The sequence below is a fragment of the Aphanomyces astaci genome, assembly GCF_000520075.1.
Source record: "Aphanomyces astaci strain APO3 unplaced genomic scaffold supercont1.1, whole genome shotgun sequence".
Lineage (NCBI taxonomy): Eukaryota > Oomycota > Saprolegniomycetes > Saprolegniales > Verrucalvaceae > Aphanomyces > Aphanomyces astaci.
Window position 1 is genome coordinate 456,354 of NW_009798264.1, and position 15,648 is coordinate 472,001.

Below are 15,648 nucleotides of genomic sequence, written 5' to 3' on the forward strand. Positions count from 1 at the left end.
TGAAAAAGTGGTTCCAAGTAATATTGTGGATTCGATACAGTACAGTACATCGAATCTCGTCTCCATTTTTGATTGGATTTGATTGGCTCGAAAGGACAAGTATATTCAACCAATCAGGACTCCAGGGTGATTCAATATTGATTAGACAAACCAGGCGAATTTTGGAAGTTTATAGCGAATTCACAATACAGGTTTTTACCTCCTTTTCTGCGATTTTTTACGCAACTCACTATACCAAACTTGAAAAAGATGCTTTTTCTAAATCGTGAAAAAAATGAGGGAAATCGATTTTGATTGGCTCATGCTATTACTCAAAACTACTTGGAAGTCAAGTGGTAAATCTTACTCGGAAGTTCGAAGTACTATTAATAGTAGATTTTTAGGGGAAGTTGCACGTAATAATATAAACCTCCTGAGAAGTGATACATATTACAATGTTTTATGAATTTGTTTGGTTAACAGTGACGTGGTGTTGTAGTTGGTGCTGTACTACGGTACGTGATGGTGCATTTCATCTAACATTGTAAAGACTACAGATTGGCCATCCTCAGGAGGAGACGTTTTAGTTTAAACGCCTCGGTTCTTTCAGTTAACCCACGTAATGTTTACGTTAAATAATTATTACTTACGTTTTTTATCTGGAAAATAGGTTAAACATCTTGAATAATCCGGATACAATGAAACGTTCATACGGATAAGTGCTGTTCACAAAGACCAAGATATAATACAGGGGGCGACAGATTTTAAGGGACACCGAAGTTTTATGGAAGTACAGAATATTATAGCCAATAAGATTTGAATATGTGAAAAGCACTTTGTGATTGGCTAAATATCTAGATTTCCATCGCAGTTCGAAGTTATTCAACCAATCATTTCCGATGAAATGGCAAATTCGAAGTAGCAAGTGTCCCTTAAAATCCTTGATGCTCCTTTATCTCCGTACAAAAAGGCCGGTTGGTTTAAATTCTATTACTCGATCAATTTTTCACCAATCGAAATTTTGAACCGTAACTTCTGTTGGTCTTGTTCTATCGTTATTCCGGCTTATTTTCCTAATAAATATCAATACAAAGTTGGAATAAGACATGGCATTGTTTTATACTCTTAAGATGAAATGCACCAGAACTAGTAGGAATTCTTCTTTTTCACAGTGGTTAACGACGAGAGTAATACAAGGACTCGGTCCGTCCCTAGATGCTGTACTCGTCGCTCTCAACGAGCGGCGGGGCCTTGAGGTGCTTGGCGCTATTCTGGTGCAACAGCAGCTGCGCCTCGTACAACGCGGCCTCCTTGTCCAGCTTGACCTCTGGCGTGAAGTCGAAGTCCTTGAAGAGGCGCTTCTCGTCCTTGACGCGGCTGCTGTTGTTGCCCGCGGGCTGCGGCGGCGGCGCCATGCCCTTTTCGATCTCCGTGATCTCTTGCTCTGTGAACGTGTTTGGAAAGTTGGACGTGTCTGGGGGCGCGTTGCCCGTCTGCAGGTCGATTTTAGGCTTGAACGGTGCCGGAATCTCCTTGCGGTACAGTTTGCCCCAGTCGATCGAGGCAAAGAACGGGTGCTCCATGATCTCCTTGTCGCCCCGGACGCCGCTGCCGAGGCGCTGGTTCGGGTCTTTGCACAACAGCCGCTGGATCAAGTCCCGAGCCTGCGGGGAAATGTACTCTGGGATGATCAGGTTGCCGCGCAGGATGTTGTGGAACAGCTGCTTCTTGTCGTTCGTGTAGTACGGCGGCAACCCCGTAAGCAGCTCAAACAGCAGCGCGCCGACCGAGTACCAGTCCAACGGGAACCCGTGGCTATGGAAATATATAAATACATGTCATAAGAGGGTATTTATTCACATACCCTGAACGAGATAGCATTTCCGGCGCCAAGTACATGGGCGACCCGCAGAACGTGTTGGCGGACGAGTGATCGGCCACGCCTTCTTTGGAAATGCCAAAGTCCGTCAGCAGCGCATTCCCGTCCAAGTCCATCACGACGTTCTCAGGCTTCAAGTCTCGAAACACAATACCCTACATGTATAGTTTTGACCACCGTCAGGTTTTCAATCTATGATATATATATATATATATATACTTATTATTATCATTATTATTATTATTTCTCTTCGATTTTTTAAATATATGTATATATGGATGAATGAATACACATGGATATATATATATATATAATATTATCCATGTACTATTAAAATAATAATAATATATATATTCATTCATCCATATATATATTTAAAATAACAAATATATATATATATAGACAAAACGAAACTCTGTCGCGTACAACATATATATATATATACTCGAACCCAAATCAGTAACCAATTATTTTCGTACCTTGGAGTGCAAATGCGACAGCGCGAGCACAATCTGGCCAATGTAAAACGCGGCTTCGGGCTCGGAGAACGCTTTGCGACGGGTGAGTGTCGAGAGCAAGTCGCCGCCGCCGCAGTACTCCATCACAAGAAATAGGCGGTCTTGGGACTGAAACGCATAGTACAGACTGACGATGTACGGATGGTCCGAGCACGCCTGGAGCGCCGCCTTCTCTGTGTGGATGTACTGCGCCTGGTTCTTTTGCACGATCGCTTGCTTGTTGTACGCTTTGAGTGCAAAGTACTTGTCCCGGTTCGCGCCCTTCCCGCGCACGAGGTACACCTTGGCGAACGCGCCGCGCCCGAGCACTTTGATGAACTCGAAGTCCCGCGGCCCCAGCGCCAGACTCTCGTGGTATTTGTTCTTGAACGTCACATGCATCTCGGTCTTCTTGGTGTCGTCCGTGGGGTCGATCACTGGAACCACGGATGACGCCGACGCCTTGTCGGTGCTGCCCAGCAATACGCGGATGGGGTGCCCGATCGGAGAAATGTGCAGCGGAAGCGACCCTGACGCATTCGGCACGTCCACCCGCGCGCCGTACGCGATCAGCAGCTTGGCGCATGCGATGTTGCCGCCTTCCGCCGCCAAGTGCACGGCGCCGTTGCCGTTTTGGTCGGTCGTGTTGGGGTCAGCCCCGGCTTTGAGTAGTTCTTCGACGCAGCTACATAGATACACCAGTCGTCAATACACCCGGTATAAAAGTTTCTATTTATTTGATTTACAATATTCACGCTGTGATAAAGTGTTTTTCATATATTGTCGATTTGATACAAATTTGGGGAGGGGGTGCAATCGAATCGCGCAAACCAAACCGCTCCACAATCGATCTGATTGGTTGAATTTCATTGAAAAGGTTTTGATTGGCTAATAATGTTGAGCTCTTCTGAGGTAGCCAATCAAATCGATTTAAATTCCAACGAGAAACCACGCCACCACACGAAATTTCACTCGAAAGCACAATATATTCCTTCTATTTTTAACCATCGTTATTCATACAACCCACGGGAATGACAGAAATAATTATCCCCCAAATATACACTCGCACACACAAATTAATATTCCGAAATGAATAAAAAAAGAGATATCCATTTGAACGTTACATTTACGCATGTTTGTACAAACGACAAACACTCCCGAGTCCAAATATATATATATATATTTACATCGAGCGGAGGAGGTTGTGCGACATTATATATATACATGGTTTATTGCGTACCCGGCGTGGCCTTCCATGGAGGCCAAATGCAGCGGCGTCAAGCGGTCCGCCGTGCGCGCACTAACGTCCGCACCGCGTCCGCACAACTCTGCGACCGCTTTGGGGAAGTTGTTGCGCGCCGCTAGATGCAGCGCCGTGTACTGGTTGATGCCGGCGCCGTTGACGTCGATCACGTTGTTCTGGAGGAGGGTCGCGATGAGGTGCGAGTTGCCCACCTCGGCAGCGTCAAACAGCTGGATCTGCTTCTTGCGAAGGTCGCGGAGGTCGAGCATCTGCTTGGGCACGGCCGCGGCACCAAACGCCGCCGACGCCACGCGGGCCAGCGACGAGTTGCGGGGTATGGACATGGTGTCGCGCGACGACGACGTGAGTGCCGTGGACGAGGACGCGGTCGTGTCCAAAGGCACGCCGCTCGTCTCCAGTTGGTGGATAACTATACACGCACTCATGTTACACAAAAAGGCAGAGCTAACATGGCCAAGTGGGCGTACGTACTCTGGTCCTTTTGCGTGAGCTGCTCGCGAAGCTGACGGTTTTCTTCAAGCAGCTGCTTGATCACTACGTCCTTGGGGTCGGATGACTGCTCTGCGCCTCGGACAATGTCGTGGCTGTCCCACAGACTCGGTCGTGAGTAGTCTTCACTGCGCTGCTGCCCCGTCACGTTGGATGCAAACGCCGACGCTTCTACCTGGGCCGCGGTGGGCTTGAGTTCTGGGGAGGAGCTGCTGTCGCCGCCACTGCCGCGCACGCCGGCAGCCCCCAGCGCGATCACATGGGCCTTGATCGACTTGATCCAGTCCTCGCATTCCTTGATCGTGTTGGCGTGTGCAAACATGCGCTTGTCGCCTGTGTTGATTTCAAAACAGTTGGCTTTGTTGTCGATATTCGTCTTCTTCACGACCGTCTCGGACGTGAGCTCCAACTGGCCCTTGAAGTGCGCCAAGTCCTGCTCCTCCTCCTTCTTTTTCGAAAAGATGCCGCCGCCCACCTTGTAATAGCACAACTTGCTCTCCGCGAGGACGAAGAACCGCTCGCGCCAGTTTGCAAGCGCGTCGATGGCGCCGATCGATCGCTTGGTCAAGTACCCTGTCTTGGACGAAATAAAGTCTGTGGATGAGATGGGCTGACCCGGCGCACCAATGCCGCTGCTGTTGCTCGCCGACTGAGTCGTTAGGTCGTGGCTGCTGCTTCGACTTTTCCAAGACTGACTCTTCGTCGCCGCCCCTCCATACCGTCTGTCTCCTGCCTCTGAATTGCGCTGCATGATCTTGCCTAACCAACACAAGAGGGGTCGATGAGGGCCACAGCGAACATGACTCCTCACGGCTCCTCGAGTCAGGACACTGCCGTCGCACACGGCGAAGGAGCATTCCATTCCTGTCAATAAGCGTGGCTTCCCCGGGGAAGGCATTCATATAGATCAACGTTGATGTAAGTACCTCAACGAAGGTGTGGACTCTGGACGTGCGCGGGAGATGCCCAAGGACGTCGGGCAGAGAACGAACAAGAAATGCGTCAAATACTTCGCCTCTTTTGGGGCCTTTCACAGCTGGTTGGGATGCCTGTGCAAACGAATGTTATTTGGTTTTAGAGGTTGTTATATTTCTTTTTACAACTCGCGGAACAAGGAAGTGCTTACGAAACCTATATTGGTCAAGAGTTCTTCTAACACGTATTACAGTTATAACTGCTTCATTCAAAGCTTTAGTAGTACTATTCAAACGCTTAGTATTACTTTTGACAGGCCTGTGGGTCGCTATTACGAAAAGAATAGTACACTACGTATGATAGTATGAATGACGATAGGCTGGTCCACGCCGTGATGACGCGGCGGCGGCTATGATAATTTCACGTTATATTTATCCAGCGGTAATAATATACCCTTCGAGGAAAGATGGAGTTGTAGTGTATGCTGTTCCAGAATACGACTGGCACTTTTGCATAAGTGTACTAACCCAATACTAGTACTGCGTAGCGGTATTATTAATAGTTTTACCGAGTACTACTAGTACACATGTAGAACTTAATAATAAGCTTACAGTGGTCGAACGCATCAAAGGTATAGGGTTTAGGGTTATTTCAAAAAGATTAAATTTGAGAGTACTCGTATAAGCTTTGATTTATAAAACGCAAAATAAATACTATTAAACGATATAGGTTATTAATTGTAAATGTGATAATTGTCTAATTTCTGTCATGTTTGTAACATTTGTCACAAGATATTCATTTCTACATCTGACATCCAAAGGACATTTTTTATATGGCGTTTAGTTACGAGCACCTACGAATTTTCACTGAAAAAGGACAACTGGACCTTGAGATATGCATAAATATACCCTCGATGCCTTCGACCACTGTTAGTAGGAAATAGAGTAACCTCCGTAACCGTCCGGATGCGATGAGTAATTAATTAGGACCATTGTTTTACAGTGTACAGATACAGAGATATCAAGCTGTGCAATGTGAAAACGGGTAGAGTTGAACTCACAATCGTCAGGCTGACGTTACAGTACTGAGTTCATGGAGAGCTTGACTTCCACTTTTGCGATCAACTAACTTACAGTTAGTTTAACTCCGTAATTACAGTAAAGTGCTCGAGTGAATGAACCAGTCATCATTCAGGTAGGGATTTACAGTTAACGTTAGCCTGTTTTTTTTACCCGGAAAAACGAATAATCCATCCAATAGGTATATAATGGGAGTAATGTTCCAGACAACAACACTACAGTGTACAGTACCGCTCCTTCCCTTCGTACTACCGGTACATAGCGGGATCAATCAATCCTACTAACTAGTCATACGCACCGGCGCACTACAGTAGAGCATCGCTTGAAATGCAAAGTTCATCGGGTCAAGATGAACTCCAGCTCCTCTTTGCACACCTTTCCGACAAAACAGTATTCATCGTAACTTCAACCATGTGGCGTACAATTCAGTGTATTGCATCCGTATACAAAACGTAGAATTCAGCCAGCCAAAGCACACTCTAACGTTGGCATACAGTGCTCACGCAGTGGTGCGCCATTGTAAAGTCCTAAGCAACCCCAACTCCAATAACATGCAGTCGTAGTACATACTGTAGCGCGTCCCCCCACTTTGTCTTTCTTCGAAGCATCATTTCCCTTGAGTGCACTGTGCACTCAAGTTCAACTTCGAGAAGAACACATAAAGTAGGTACAAATGTTTTCAACACACCATGCTGTGTGGTACCTTTTACTACACCACACCCCTGCACACAAGAAGCACGCATATGTCATGACCCAAGTCATGCACTCTGCTTTGTACTTCCACGTACTCGGCATGCTCTCTCGCGCTCCCGCCATTCCGATCGTAGTTCAATACCGAATAACGTTGCTGCATGGAATATGTTGTAGGCTGTCTTGCACTGTGATTGGTGCATTCAAGTGTTCTGAAAACTTCGAACTTCGATGTATGTTTAGGCGCCCATACAGTATTCATTGCACTCCACCAAGGTACCTCGACGCCGTCTCCGCCACTTCTGCGACGACGGACGTCACTGCGTCGATGCTTATCTCACAGCCCATTTCCCCGACAATGGAAACCAACAAACAAAGACTCTGCGGTGATGCATTTAGTAGCGACGACGAATCTCCGCCCGCTTCGTACCGTCGCCGACGCTTCTTCAAGAGCGGGCTCTCAACATACGAAGAAGTTTACTCGCGTAATGCAACAGGTAGACGTCTGGGTCGGTGTTCACTCCACGTCAAGCTCAACACTGGGCAACCTACCATTACGCTTTTGTTGTCGTCGAACTGCGGCCTGCGCGACGACGACCCCGAGGAAACCCCCTTGTTGCCTTCGCCATCCTCGAGCCTCCTCCGACAACGCTCAGTCAGCGAGTCGGAAATGGATGATCCCTCGTCAGACAACCTCAAACTCCGCAGCAACAGCTTCGATTACATGCTACCACGCGCGTCGAGCTGTCCAGATGTCATGCGACCCAAAGCCATCGTGACCGACAAATTCAGCTTCTTTCGTCATCGCTCTTCCTTTCCACGGGGAGAAAATGCTCCATCCATCCCACCGCCCTCGTCCACTTCCGACACCCCCACCACCATGCTCTTGAACAGCGACAGCAGCAGTACTAGTACCCTCGAGCTCGCCGGTGTCCGCCCAAGTTTTCCCGTCGACGACGACACATCTGCACCTACTCCTGCCGACGCCATCGCCTCGATTCCGGCCATTTCTACAGATTCGCCGTCGACATTGCTCCTCCGTGAGTCCAACCTCGCGGCCCTTCCCCGCGACTCGTCCATCTCAGCCGCCACCTCGTACCAATCCGTCGCGATCCGCAACAGCGACAACGTCGTGCGGTTCGTCAGCGGGTACAAAAACGCCAAGCTCGCCACCACTGCGTTCCATCCACGTGGCACTTCCCGCAGGAGTCTGGACGTGCGGCCGTCGCTCGACTCCGTGCGCAAGTCTGCCCTACACAAGAAGTACGCCCATGCTCCGCCCGAAGCAGGTCTGACCAAGAAGCTCCGCGATGCTCGCAACCGCATCCCCCTCGAGTTTCGAGACGAGCTACGCCATCTCCTCGACAAGCCGCCCCATGTGCCCAAGCCCAAAACGACCGCCAAGTCGGTGCATTTCAGCGTCGCAGACTTGATCCACATGCGTATATTCGAATGGGAAGCCGACGACTCGGACGATACCGACCACGTCAACGTCGTTGCATCACCGCCAGACCCGTCCACTTTGTCGTCATAGATCGTGCTGTTTGCTTTATTTAACCATCGTTTTGCTATTTATGATCTCGTTGCATCTATGCATGATCCCACGACGCACACAAGCTAGTCCGTGGTCCTAATGCATGTTGGCGAAATCGATGCCGTCTTCATCTTCGTTGTGACCAGCGGGCGACGACGAAGTTGGCGCCGGCGCGCGCACGTCATGTCCATCTTGCATCTCGACTGCCGCCGCCGCCGCGCGTCCGTCCCCGTCGGCGGCAGCTTTGGACACGTTTCCGTCCACGTCCGGGTGCATGTGCGTGAAGAACGGGACCAAATACTTGGCGTCGAACTGCAACACGCGCATGCGTTTCAACGGCCGGACGGTTTGGTCGATCGCGAGCTCTTCCGTTGGCTACATCACACACATCGTCACCCCCCGTCGCCGCCGCCGTCGACATGTATACATTGCATTCGATGATTCACAGAACGCACCGTGAGTCGCTTGATCTGGAGGTAGTTGAGCACGGGCACGGTGGCCCCGCCGCCGACAAAGAGCGTGATGAGCACGATCACCATGGTCACGGTGATGATTTCCTGAGTCGACAACATAAGTAGTTCAATATCACCTTGCGACATGGAGTAAACAGTATGGTTTTGATTGCGTCAGTACAACATACTTGGCGCTGCAGTTCGTTGGGCCACTCGAGCGCGAGCGCAAAGCAGAGCGCGCCGCGGAGGCCGCTGAACCAGATCATGTGCTGCGTGGCCGCGGGAATCTTGCGGTCGTCCGCCTTGCGCAGGTTGATCAAGTACGAGAGCGGGTACACATGCAGTGCTCGACCAACCAGGCACGCCATCAACGTGCACACGGAAAAGCCAAAATGGAACCCTTCTTGGAGCGAAAACACCGCCAGGCCCAGGTCTACGTACGACATAAGGCACTGCCGCCGACGACTCATCGACAAACGTACTGAGAAAGATCGTGGCTTCCGACACGTATGAGATGGCGTTGAAAAACTTGGCGACGCTACAAGGGATACTGTATCACATAATTGTGTTTGGTATCATACTGTATGTACACCAACATCACACGCTGGGATACAGTAACCACGATGATATATGCGATACAGTGTGGTTGGTCCCACACACACAAGACGAACGAACAAACGTACGAGGCTTTGCCTTCTTCACTCAGGTTGTTGCACGTGTAATGCTTCATGGAAATGCCTACACATCGTCACACATTGTGAGGCCCATCATCATACACAGTGTATACAGTCGATCTGTGTGATGATGATCATCATGATGCCTGACTCATGACGTACAAGCGGAAACTCTATGGTCTTTATATGTCATTTTGTTGATTGTTACCTGTAAACAAGATGGCAACGACGCCAGACAAGTCGACGACGGTGCAGACTGCGAACGGCAAGTACGTGAACATGATGTACACGGCGATCTCTTGGTACAAGCACCCTTTGAAGTTGTAGTGCTTGAAGAGCAGCGCCGAGAGCATGCCAAACACGATCCCGACCAACGTCGACCCGACAAAGATGAACGTAAAGTCCAAAATCGCCAGCGGGATCGCGCTCGCCGTGAACGAGTTGCCGATAAACTTGGAAAACGATGCAAACAACACGATCGCGACGGCATCGTTGAGCGAACTCTCGCCAAACACCAAGTAAAACAGCGTCGGCTCCTGGTATATACATACATATATAGGGTGAGCGGCGTCACTTTGTTGTGTGGGTGGGTCGTACCACGCGGAGCTCTTGGAAGATTGCAAGCACCGACACCGTGTCCTAAGCATCATGGCATCATATCCATGAGGATATATGATGGAGGAAGGATGTGGGCGGGGTAGGTACCGTGGCGCTGATGAGCGCTCCAAACGACAACGACTCAGCCAACGTCATCTTTAAACTCGCGCCGGAGTAGCCCGCAATGTACACGATGACGCCGACGACGAAGCTGGAAATCGTCGTGCCTGCCACGGCGTACGTGACGATGGCCGTGATGTTGTCAAAGAAGAAGCGACGCTTCATGGTGTACCCTAGACGAGAGATGATGAACATGGACCGCAGCTAGGGGGACATCAGTACCCGAGTTGAAAATGATCGGGGGCAATAGACCGATGAAGAAGATGCTCGGGTCAAACGTCGCCAGCTAAAGCAAAAGGTCAATGAACTTCGCATGCAGTGCAGGTCGATGTCCTGACGTACGGATTTGGTGACCGAGTCCGTGTGCATCAGGTAAAGCACGCCCCCCATCATGCCAACAAAGATGGTCGCTACAAGAATGGGGGTCGGTCGATGACACATGCATATATAATTTATCTATGCCAACGACAAACAACGACGATTGTACTCACCTGCGGCCTCGGGGAGGAAGTACCAATGCTTGTGATGCGCCGCGTAGTTGCTGAAGAGGATGGACAAGATGATGATGATCAACGTCGCCGCAAAGTAAACGGCGAATTCTCTCTGGGAATGCATCCCGTTCGAGTGTTCCGTCTCGCCGCCCATCCTGTCGAGGTCTTTTCCAAATGAGTCGTTTCAAAGTGCGGATCTCATGAAACCGCCGGTTGGATATTTATTTTCACGAGATCGTAAAACCTGTCATACTTAATGACCTTCGATGTTGAAGTATCGAACAATTTCGCGCGACGCTTTGCACACTCTAAAATGTCCTCGGCCGCCATGACTGCGACGATCGTGGCCCCGTCCGTCGTCAAAGATGCTCTTCGCGATGCCATCGCATCCTTCCCCGAGGAATTGCAAGCTTCCCTCATGGAGAAGTTCACAGCGTACTATACGAACCCAGAAACTCCGCACGTGGAACAAGTTCTCCGCAAACGCATGTCGGACGGCCACGCCCAGCGCTTGCTGTTCATGCCAACCAAAGAGCAAGCGGCGCTATATGTCTTGCTTGTTCAAGCACCGCCCCAAGGAGCCCCCGAGACGCACCCATGCTTCATAGTGTGTCAGCGTTACCTGGCAATATGGTACCTCTGCCATGCGCGTCATTGGACCCTCGCCCGAGAATTCGTCCTTCATGTAACATCTAGCGCCGCCCTTGATCTAATCTAAGTTGCCTCCTCCATGCCGTCTCAATAGGGAGGTTTAAATTCCCTGGTGGACCTCTTCACGCATGAAAACTTGCACTTTCGTGGCCAAGCGCTGGATGTATTTACGCAGGTATGTACGAATCGTGCCAAGTACGTACCTACCCACGCCATTTTAGATGACCAGCAACCCCGACTTCGACTGGTTTCAAGCTCCGACGTGTTCGGAGACAAAATCCATGCACGCCAAGATGCTCCTGCTTACCAACACATCGGACTTTATCCAGGCGCTTGTCATAAACAAGGACTCCCCAGCCATGTCGTTGTACGCGCTCCAGATCCTGGCATTTTACATGAGCTGGGTGCGCAAACTGTACACCAAAGGCGAGTTGCGTCTCAGCGCTGCTCTCTTGGCCACACTCGCTGACTGGAAAGCAACGGCCGACTCGGACGAAGAGCGGCAGCTGGCCACCAATGTCTTCGACGACTTCAATCGATGGCCGGCCGCGGACGCGCCAAGTACCCCCCCACTAGCATTTCATGGCGTGGAACTTCCAGAGGGGACGCTCAATTTAAAGCAAGCCCGGGATGCCCTCGTTGTGTCGGACTACGACCAAACCGTCGCACTGGCCACGACCTTCCTTCGAGACTCGCCCGATGTCCCGTCCGTGGACCGGGTACAGGCCCTCGGTCTCCGCGGCCGCGCGCGGCTGTTGCGTCATTTGGATCGCGCCGATTTGAAAAAGTCAGTGCGCCCTCACTTGCATTTACATTAGAGATAGTAACTAACTCCATGGACTAACAAGTCGATAAAATGGATCTGTCTGTAGGGCTGTGGACGACTTGAGCGCTGCATTGGAGATGCTGGAGCAAGTGGCAATGCCGACGCACGAAGACAACCTCCTTCTCTCGCGCGTGGACATGATGCAAGACAAGGCCACCGTCTTGGCACAGCACTTGCATCTGTTTCGACCGGCGCTAGCGGCGTTGTCACCGGACGAGGACGCATGCTTGTCGGCTGCCGATGAGGCCACGTTGGACACGGCCAGGGGCGCCATACATACGATGTGGGCAGCTTACAACGCCTTGCACGGCCAGCAGCAGGCCAAGGAGCAAGCAATCTTTGAAGCGATTCGCCACCGACGGGGAGCTGTGACGGAAGACAAAAAAGTAACAACGATCCAGCCCGTCAAGTCAACCGATCACGACAACCAAGTGACTCATAACCTTGCCTCCGCCGAAACGAATGGCAGTCCGCCATCGGCGATTCCTCGTACGAACGCAGAGGACACAAGCAACCAAGCAACCAACCACGACCCCCAACATCGTGATCTGCTGGTTGTGACCCACCCAACACCCCCCCTCCCTGACTCTTCTGTCGCCGTAAAAACGAAAAACTCTGCGGCCATCGCCGGCGGGACACGGACTTTGAAACCGTCGCTAATCGCCCCCGTGGCTCGCAAACTGCTCAAGTACAAGCACAACCCCGAGAACATGGCATCGGTACGGTCTTTGGCTATAAACTTTGACTCGGATATTGGTTGTTTGGTGCTTCGTAGCTGCTACAGTCGCTGACTCCGCACGACATTGCCGCCGCCGTCTCGACGATCCTCAACCCCGACGTGTTGCGAGGGTTATTGCAAGGGATGCGCCGCCTGCCCCCGAAACACGCTCTCGAGGTATTACAAGTAGTTCAATGTCCACATGACTACAAGATCGAACCACCACCCATGTATTGGCGGTAGCCATGTTGATGGATATACTTAACTCAGCCCTCACTCAGGTGATGCGAGCCGTGCACATCCTGCCAGCGATGCCGCTGGTGCTCGAATTGGCCGACCCCGACGTTGTCACAGCCATGTCGTCGATGTTGTCGGTCGATCCATAATAAATAAACCACGATTGTCGTCTTCTACTACTTACTCGTCGTCGTCTTGGTCGTCCACTTCGTCAATCGGATCCCATCCACCGGAACTGTCGTCCAGCTTTCCTCGAACGGCCGCAGGCATTGGAATCAGCCCTTCCAGCGGGGGCGACAGCGGGGTATTTTCTAGGCCAGGGGTATTATTGTCTAGAACAGACGCCACAGTCTGAATGGACGTAGCCTTGGCTTTGCCTCGCCCTCGACGCCCCCCACTGGCCGACGACGCGGTCGCCAGCCGACCCATGCGCCCACTGCCACTGGTCGCACCACGCCCTGCATTCGATGTTCCGCCTCTCATAGCTTGAAACGGAACTGTGCTGGACGGCGTTCCTGACGACGTGCCGTGCCCGGTCGTTGCAGACGGCGACGACACGGCGTAAAAGAGGTTGCTCTGGGGCGACGTGTTGCCGCCGCCAATCATAAACGCGGGCAGGGCGTTGTTGTAGCTCGAGTTGGCGGCCGCCAGCATTTGCGAAAACGTTTTTGCCTGGGCGGCTTGCGCTTGCTGCTGGAGTTGGGCTTGCACTTGCGCTTGGGCGAGCGTGAGGTGCCCGATCTGGCCGAGACTCAACTGGGCTGTCAAAAACAGGTTCGGGTCCGTAAACATGGACTGCGAATGCAGCAGGGGGTTGGCCAGCGCCGCCGCGTTGAGCTGCGCGCGGCTTTTGGGCGACAGCGGGGCACGGAGGAGGCTGCCCCCCTTGCCGCCGCCGGAAGCAGCTCCTCCTCCGCCAGCGATTCCACCGCCGCCTGGGCGGAGACTCGTGGTGTTGGAGGTTGGCAGCGCGGACTTGCGGTTGCTGGGGTTGGTCAGCGTGATCGTGTTGGCCACACCCGATCGCCGCAGCGTGCGAAACTTGTCTTTGAGTTGGACGTTGGACCGGTCGTTGAACTGCACGCCCAGGTCCTTGTCCACGAGGATCAAACTCCACACGTTGCGCTGCCCGTTGTACTTTTTGACGCCGTCAATCAACGCGCGTTCTTCCATCGTCGTGAACGGGCGGTACTTGCGGTGGTTCTTGCGGTTTTCCGTGTAACTCGACAGTTCGGGCCGGGTCTTGATCAACGTGCGCCACTTGTCCTTGAGGTCCACGCCAGATCGGCCGTGGAACAGCGGACCCAAGTGCGGGTCCCGAAGGATGCTGCTCCACGGACAACTGTCGTCGGCGTAACGCTGGACGCCAAGCACCAATGCCGTCACTTCGTGGGGACAGTACTTTCTCCGCTTGCCCTTGATGCGGTCGCCAACGTTCTCGCACGCAAAGTCGGGGGAGTTTCGCGGATACGGGAAGTTGGCGCTGGCCGCCGCGGCACTCAGCTGTTGCGCCACAACGCTTGCTCCCAAGCTCTGGGTGTGCTGCAGTTGCTGAAGCTGTTGCTGCTGGGCCAGTTGCACATGGTACAGCTGGGCTGCGGCATTGACGGCGTGGAGTTGTTCGTGTTTTGAGCTTTCGTCGTCGTCCATCATGCGCTTCAAGTTGAAGCAACTCGTAGCTGGTGGGGATGGGGTAGGCTTGGGGCTGCGGTAGGGCTTACCCAAAGCGAATCCGACGACTTGCGAAATGACGCCACCCGAACCCCTCTGCGGCATACAAACTCCAACATGTAATGAATCAACCAATCCGCGTGAAGTATCGGGGGTTGGAATAAAACAATACAACAACTAGAAATGGGAATTAATAGCTCCGTTTCATACAAACCATACGTGTAAATAAGACAGGGTATTAAAATTCACATATAATATTACCCCTAAACACCCCCCAACCACTCATATCCTCGCCCACCGATTGGCTAATTTTCAGATCTTGAATTTGAGATCATAACCCATTGTGAATTGGCAATAATATCACACATTGAAACAACTGGGGAGTTGCGGGAACAGGACACAAACACATCACTATGAAGAATGAAGGGTCCTTGATTCGTTCAAATCGTGGTTTCCCATTGTCGAGGGAATACATGCAACTTTATTCAAGTTGTCAAATGCGAGTCAACCAGGAACTGTGAATCTGCTACAGTACTTCCACGGAAACAAATGGCATGTATGCGTGCGACAGTTATATATTATTATTCGCTTGAACATCGTATTGCGTATGTGTATTTTTATTCTGCCCCATAATTATTTACGTTTTGCAAATTGGTGCAAACTACCCAGTACCAGTAAGTTAGTACAGTGTACAGTACATACAGGTTTGCGATTTCTTTATGCATACTGTGCCAAGGGTCACGGAACTCATAACAACCGTGGATGACTATCAAAATTGCCTCAGAATTCGAATCTGCGATTTCCTCAGATCAGTACACTGACAGTTTTCAGATTCGATTTTTGTGCGATCTATTATCACCCTCAGATGTGCGAAGTCGAGTTTTT

General features: G+C 51.2%; 5 protein-coding genes across 5 annotated transcripts; 2 read left to right on the forward strand and 3 right to left on the reverse strand.

The window, feature by feature from the left end:
- Positions 1 to 1,073: 1,073 nt before the first annotated feature.
- H257_00171 (AGC/RSK/RSK-UNCLASSIFIED protein kinase) lies at positions 1,074 to 5,131 on the reverse strand. Its single transcript, XM_009822725.1, has 6 exons — positions 5,035 to 5,131; positions 4,091 to 4,867; positions 3,596 to 4,028; positions 2,338 to 3,040; positions 1,844 to 2,013; positions 1,074 to 1,794 (listed from the first exon to the last, which is right to left on the reverse strand). The coding sequence occupies exons 2-6, from the start codon at positions 4,857 to 4,859 to the stop codon at positions 1,191 to 1,193; spliced, it is 2,679 nt and encodes an 892-aa protein (XP_009821027.1). The 5' UTR covers positions 4,860 to 4,867; positions 5,035 to 5,131; the 3' UTR covers positions 1,074 to 1,190.
- A 2,462-nt stretch (positions 5,132 to 7,593) lies between these two features.
- On the reverse strand, positions 7,594 to 8,232 carry H257_00172 (hypothetical protein; the record flags this gene model as incomplete). Its single annotated transcript, XM_009822726.1, has 1 exon — positions 7,594 to 8,232. The coding sequence occupies one exon, from the start codon at positions 8,230 to 8,232 to the stop codon at positions 7,594 to 7,596; it is 639 nt and encodes a 212-aa protein (XP_009821028.1).
- Positions 8,233 to 8,422: 190 nt separating this feature from the next.
- On the reverse strand, positions 8,423 to 10,814 carry H257_00173 (sodium/hydrogen exchanger 3; the record flags this gene model as incomplete). The annotated part of the gene is made up of 11 exons (XM_009822727.1): positions 8,423 to 8,701; positions 8,782 to 8,883; positions 8,967 to 9,211; positions 9,261 to 9,316; positions 9,462 to 9,516; positions 9,661 to 9,988; positions 10,050 to 10,091; positions 10,158 to 10,342; positions 10,392 to 10,455; positions 10,512 to 10,579; positions 10,661 to 10,814. The coding sequence occupies 11 exons, from the start codon at positions 10,812 to 10,814 to the stop codon at positions 8,423 to 8,425; spliced, it is 1,578 nt and encodes a 525-aa protein (XP_009821029.1).
- A 174-nt stretch (positions 10,815 to 10,988) lies between these two features.
- H257_00174 (hypothetical protein) lies at positions 10,989 to 13,241 on the forward strand (the record flags this gene model as incomplete). Its single annotated transcript, XM_009822728.1, has 6 exons — positions 10,989 to 11,345; positions 11,406 to 11,486; positions 11,533 to 12,098; positions 12,184 to 12,856; positions 12,913 to 13,032; positions 13,137 to 13,241. 6 exons carry the CDS (start codon positions 10,989 to 10,991, stop codon positions 13,239 to 13,241), a joined length of 1,902 nt encoding a protein of 633 aa, XP_009821030.1.
- A 652-nt stretch (positions 13,242 to 13,893) lies between these two features.
- H257_00175 (hypothetical protein) lies at positions 13,894 to 14,724 on the forward strand (the record flags this gene model as incomplete). Its single annotated transcript, XM_009822729.1, has 1 exon — positions 13,894 to 14,724. One exon carries the CDS (start codon positions 13,894 to 13,896, stop codon positions 14,722 to 14,724), a length of 831 nt encoding a protein of 276 aa, XP_009821031.1.
- Between the last annotated feature and the right edge of the window lie 924 nt (positions 14,725 to 15,648).

What these genes read in the sequence shown, in the direction of transcription:
- H257_00171 (XM_009822725.1), bottom strand. Translation starts at nt 4,859, where the DNA reads ATGCAGCGCAATTCAGAGGCAGGAGACAGACGGTATGGAGGGGCGGCG. An exon ending in TCCATGGAAGGCCACGCCGG is followed by an intron (nt 3,041 to 3,595) that starts GTACGCAATAAA and finishes GTATCTATGTAG; the next exon opens with CTGCGTCGAAGAACTACTCA. An exon ending in GAAATGCTATCTCGTTCAGG is followed by an intron (nt 1,795 to 1,843) that starts GTATGTGAATAA and finishes ATATTTCCATAG; the next exon opens with CCACGGGTTCCCGTTGGACT.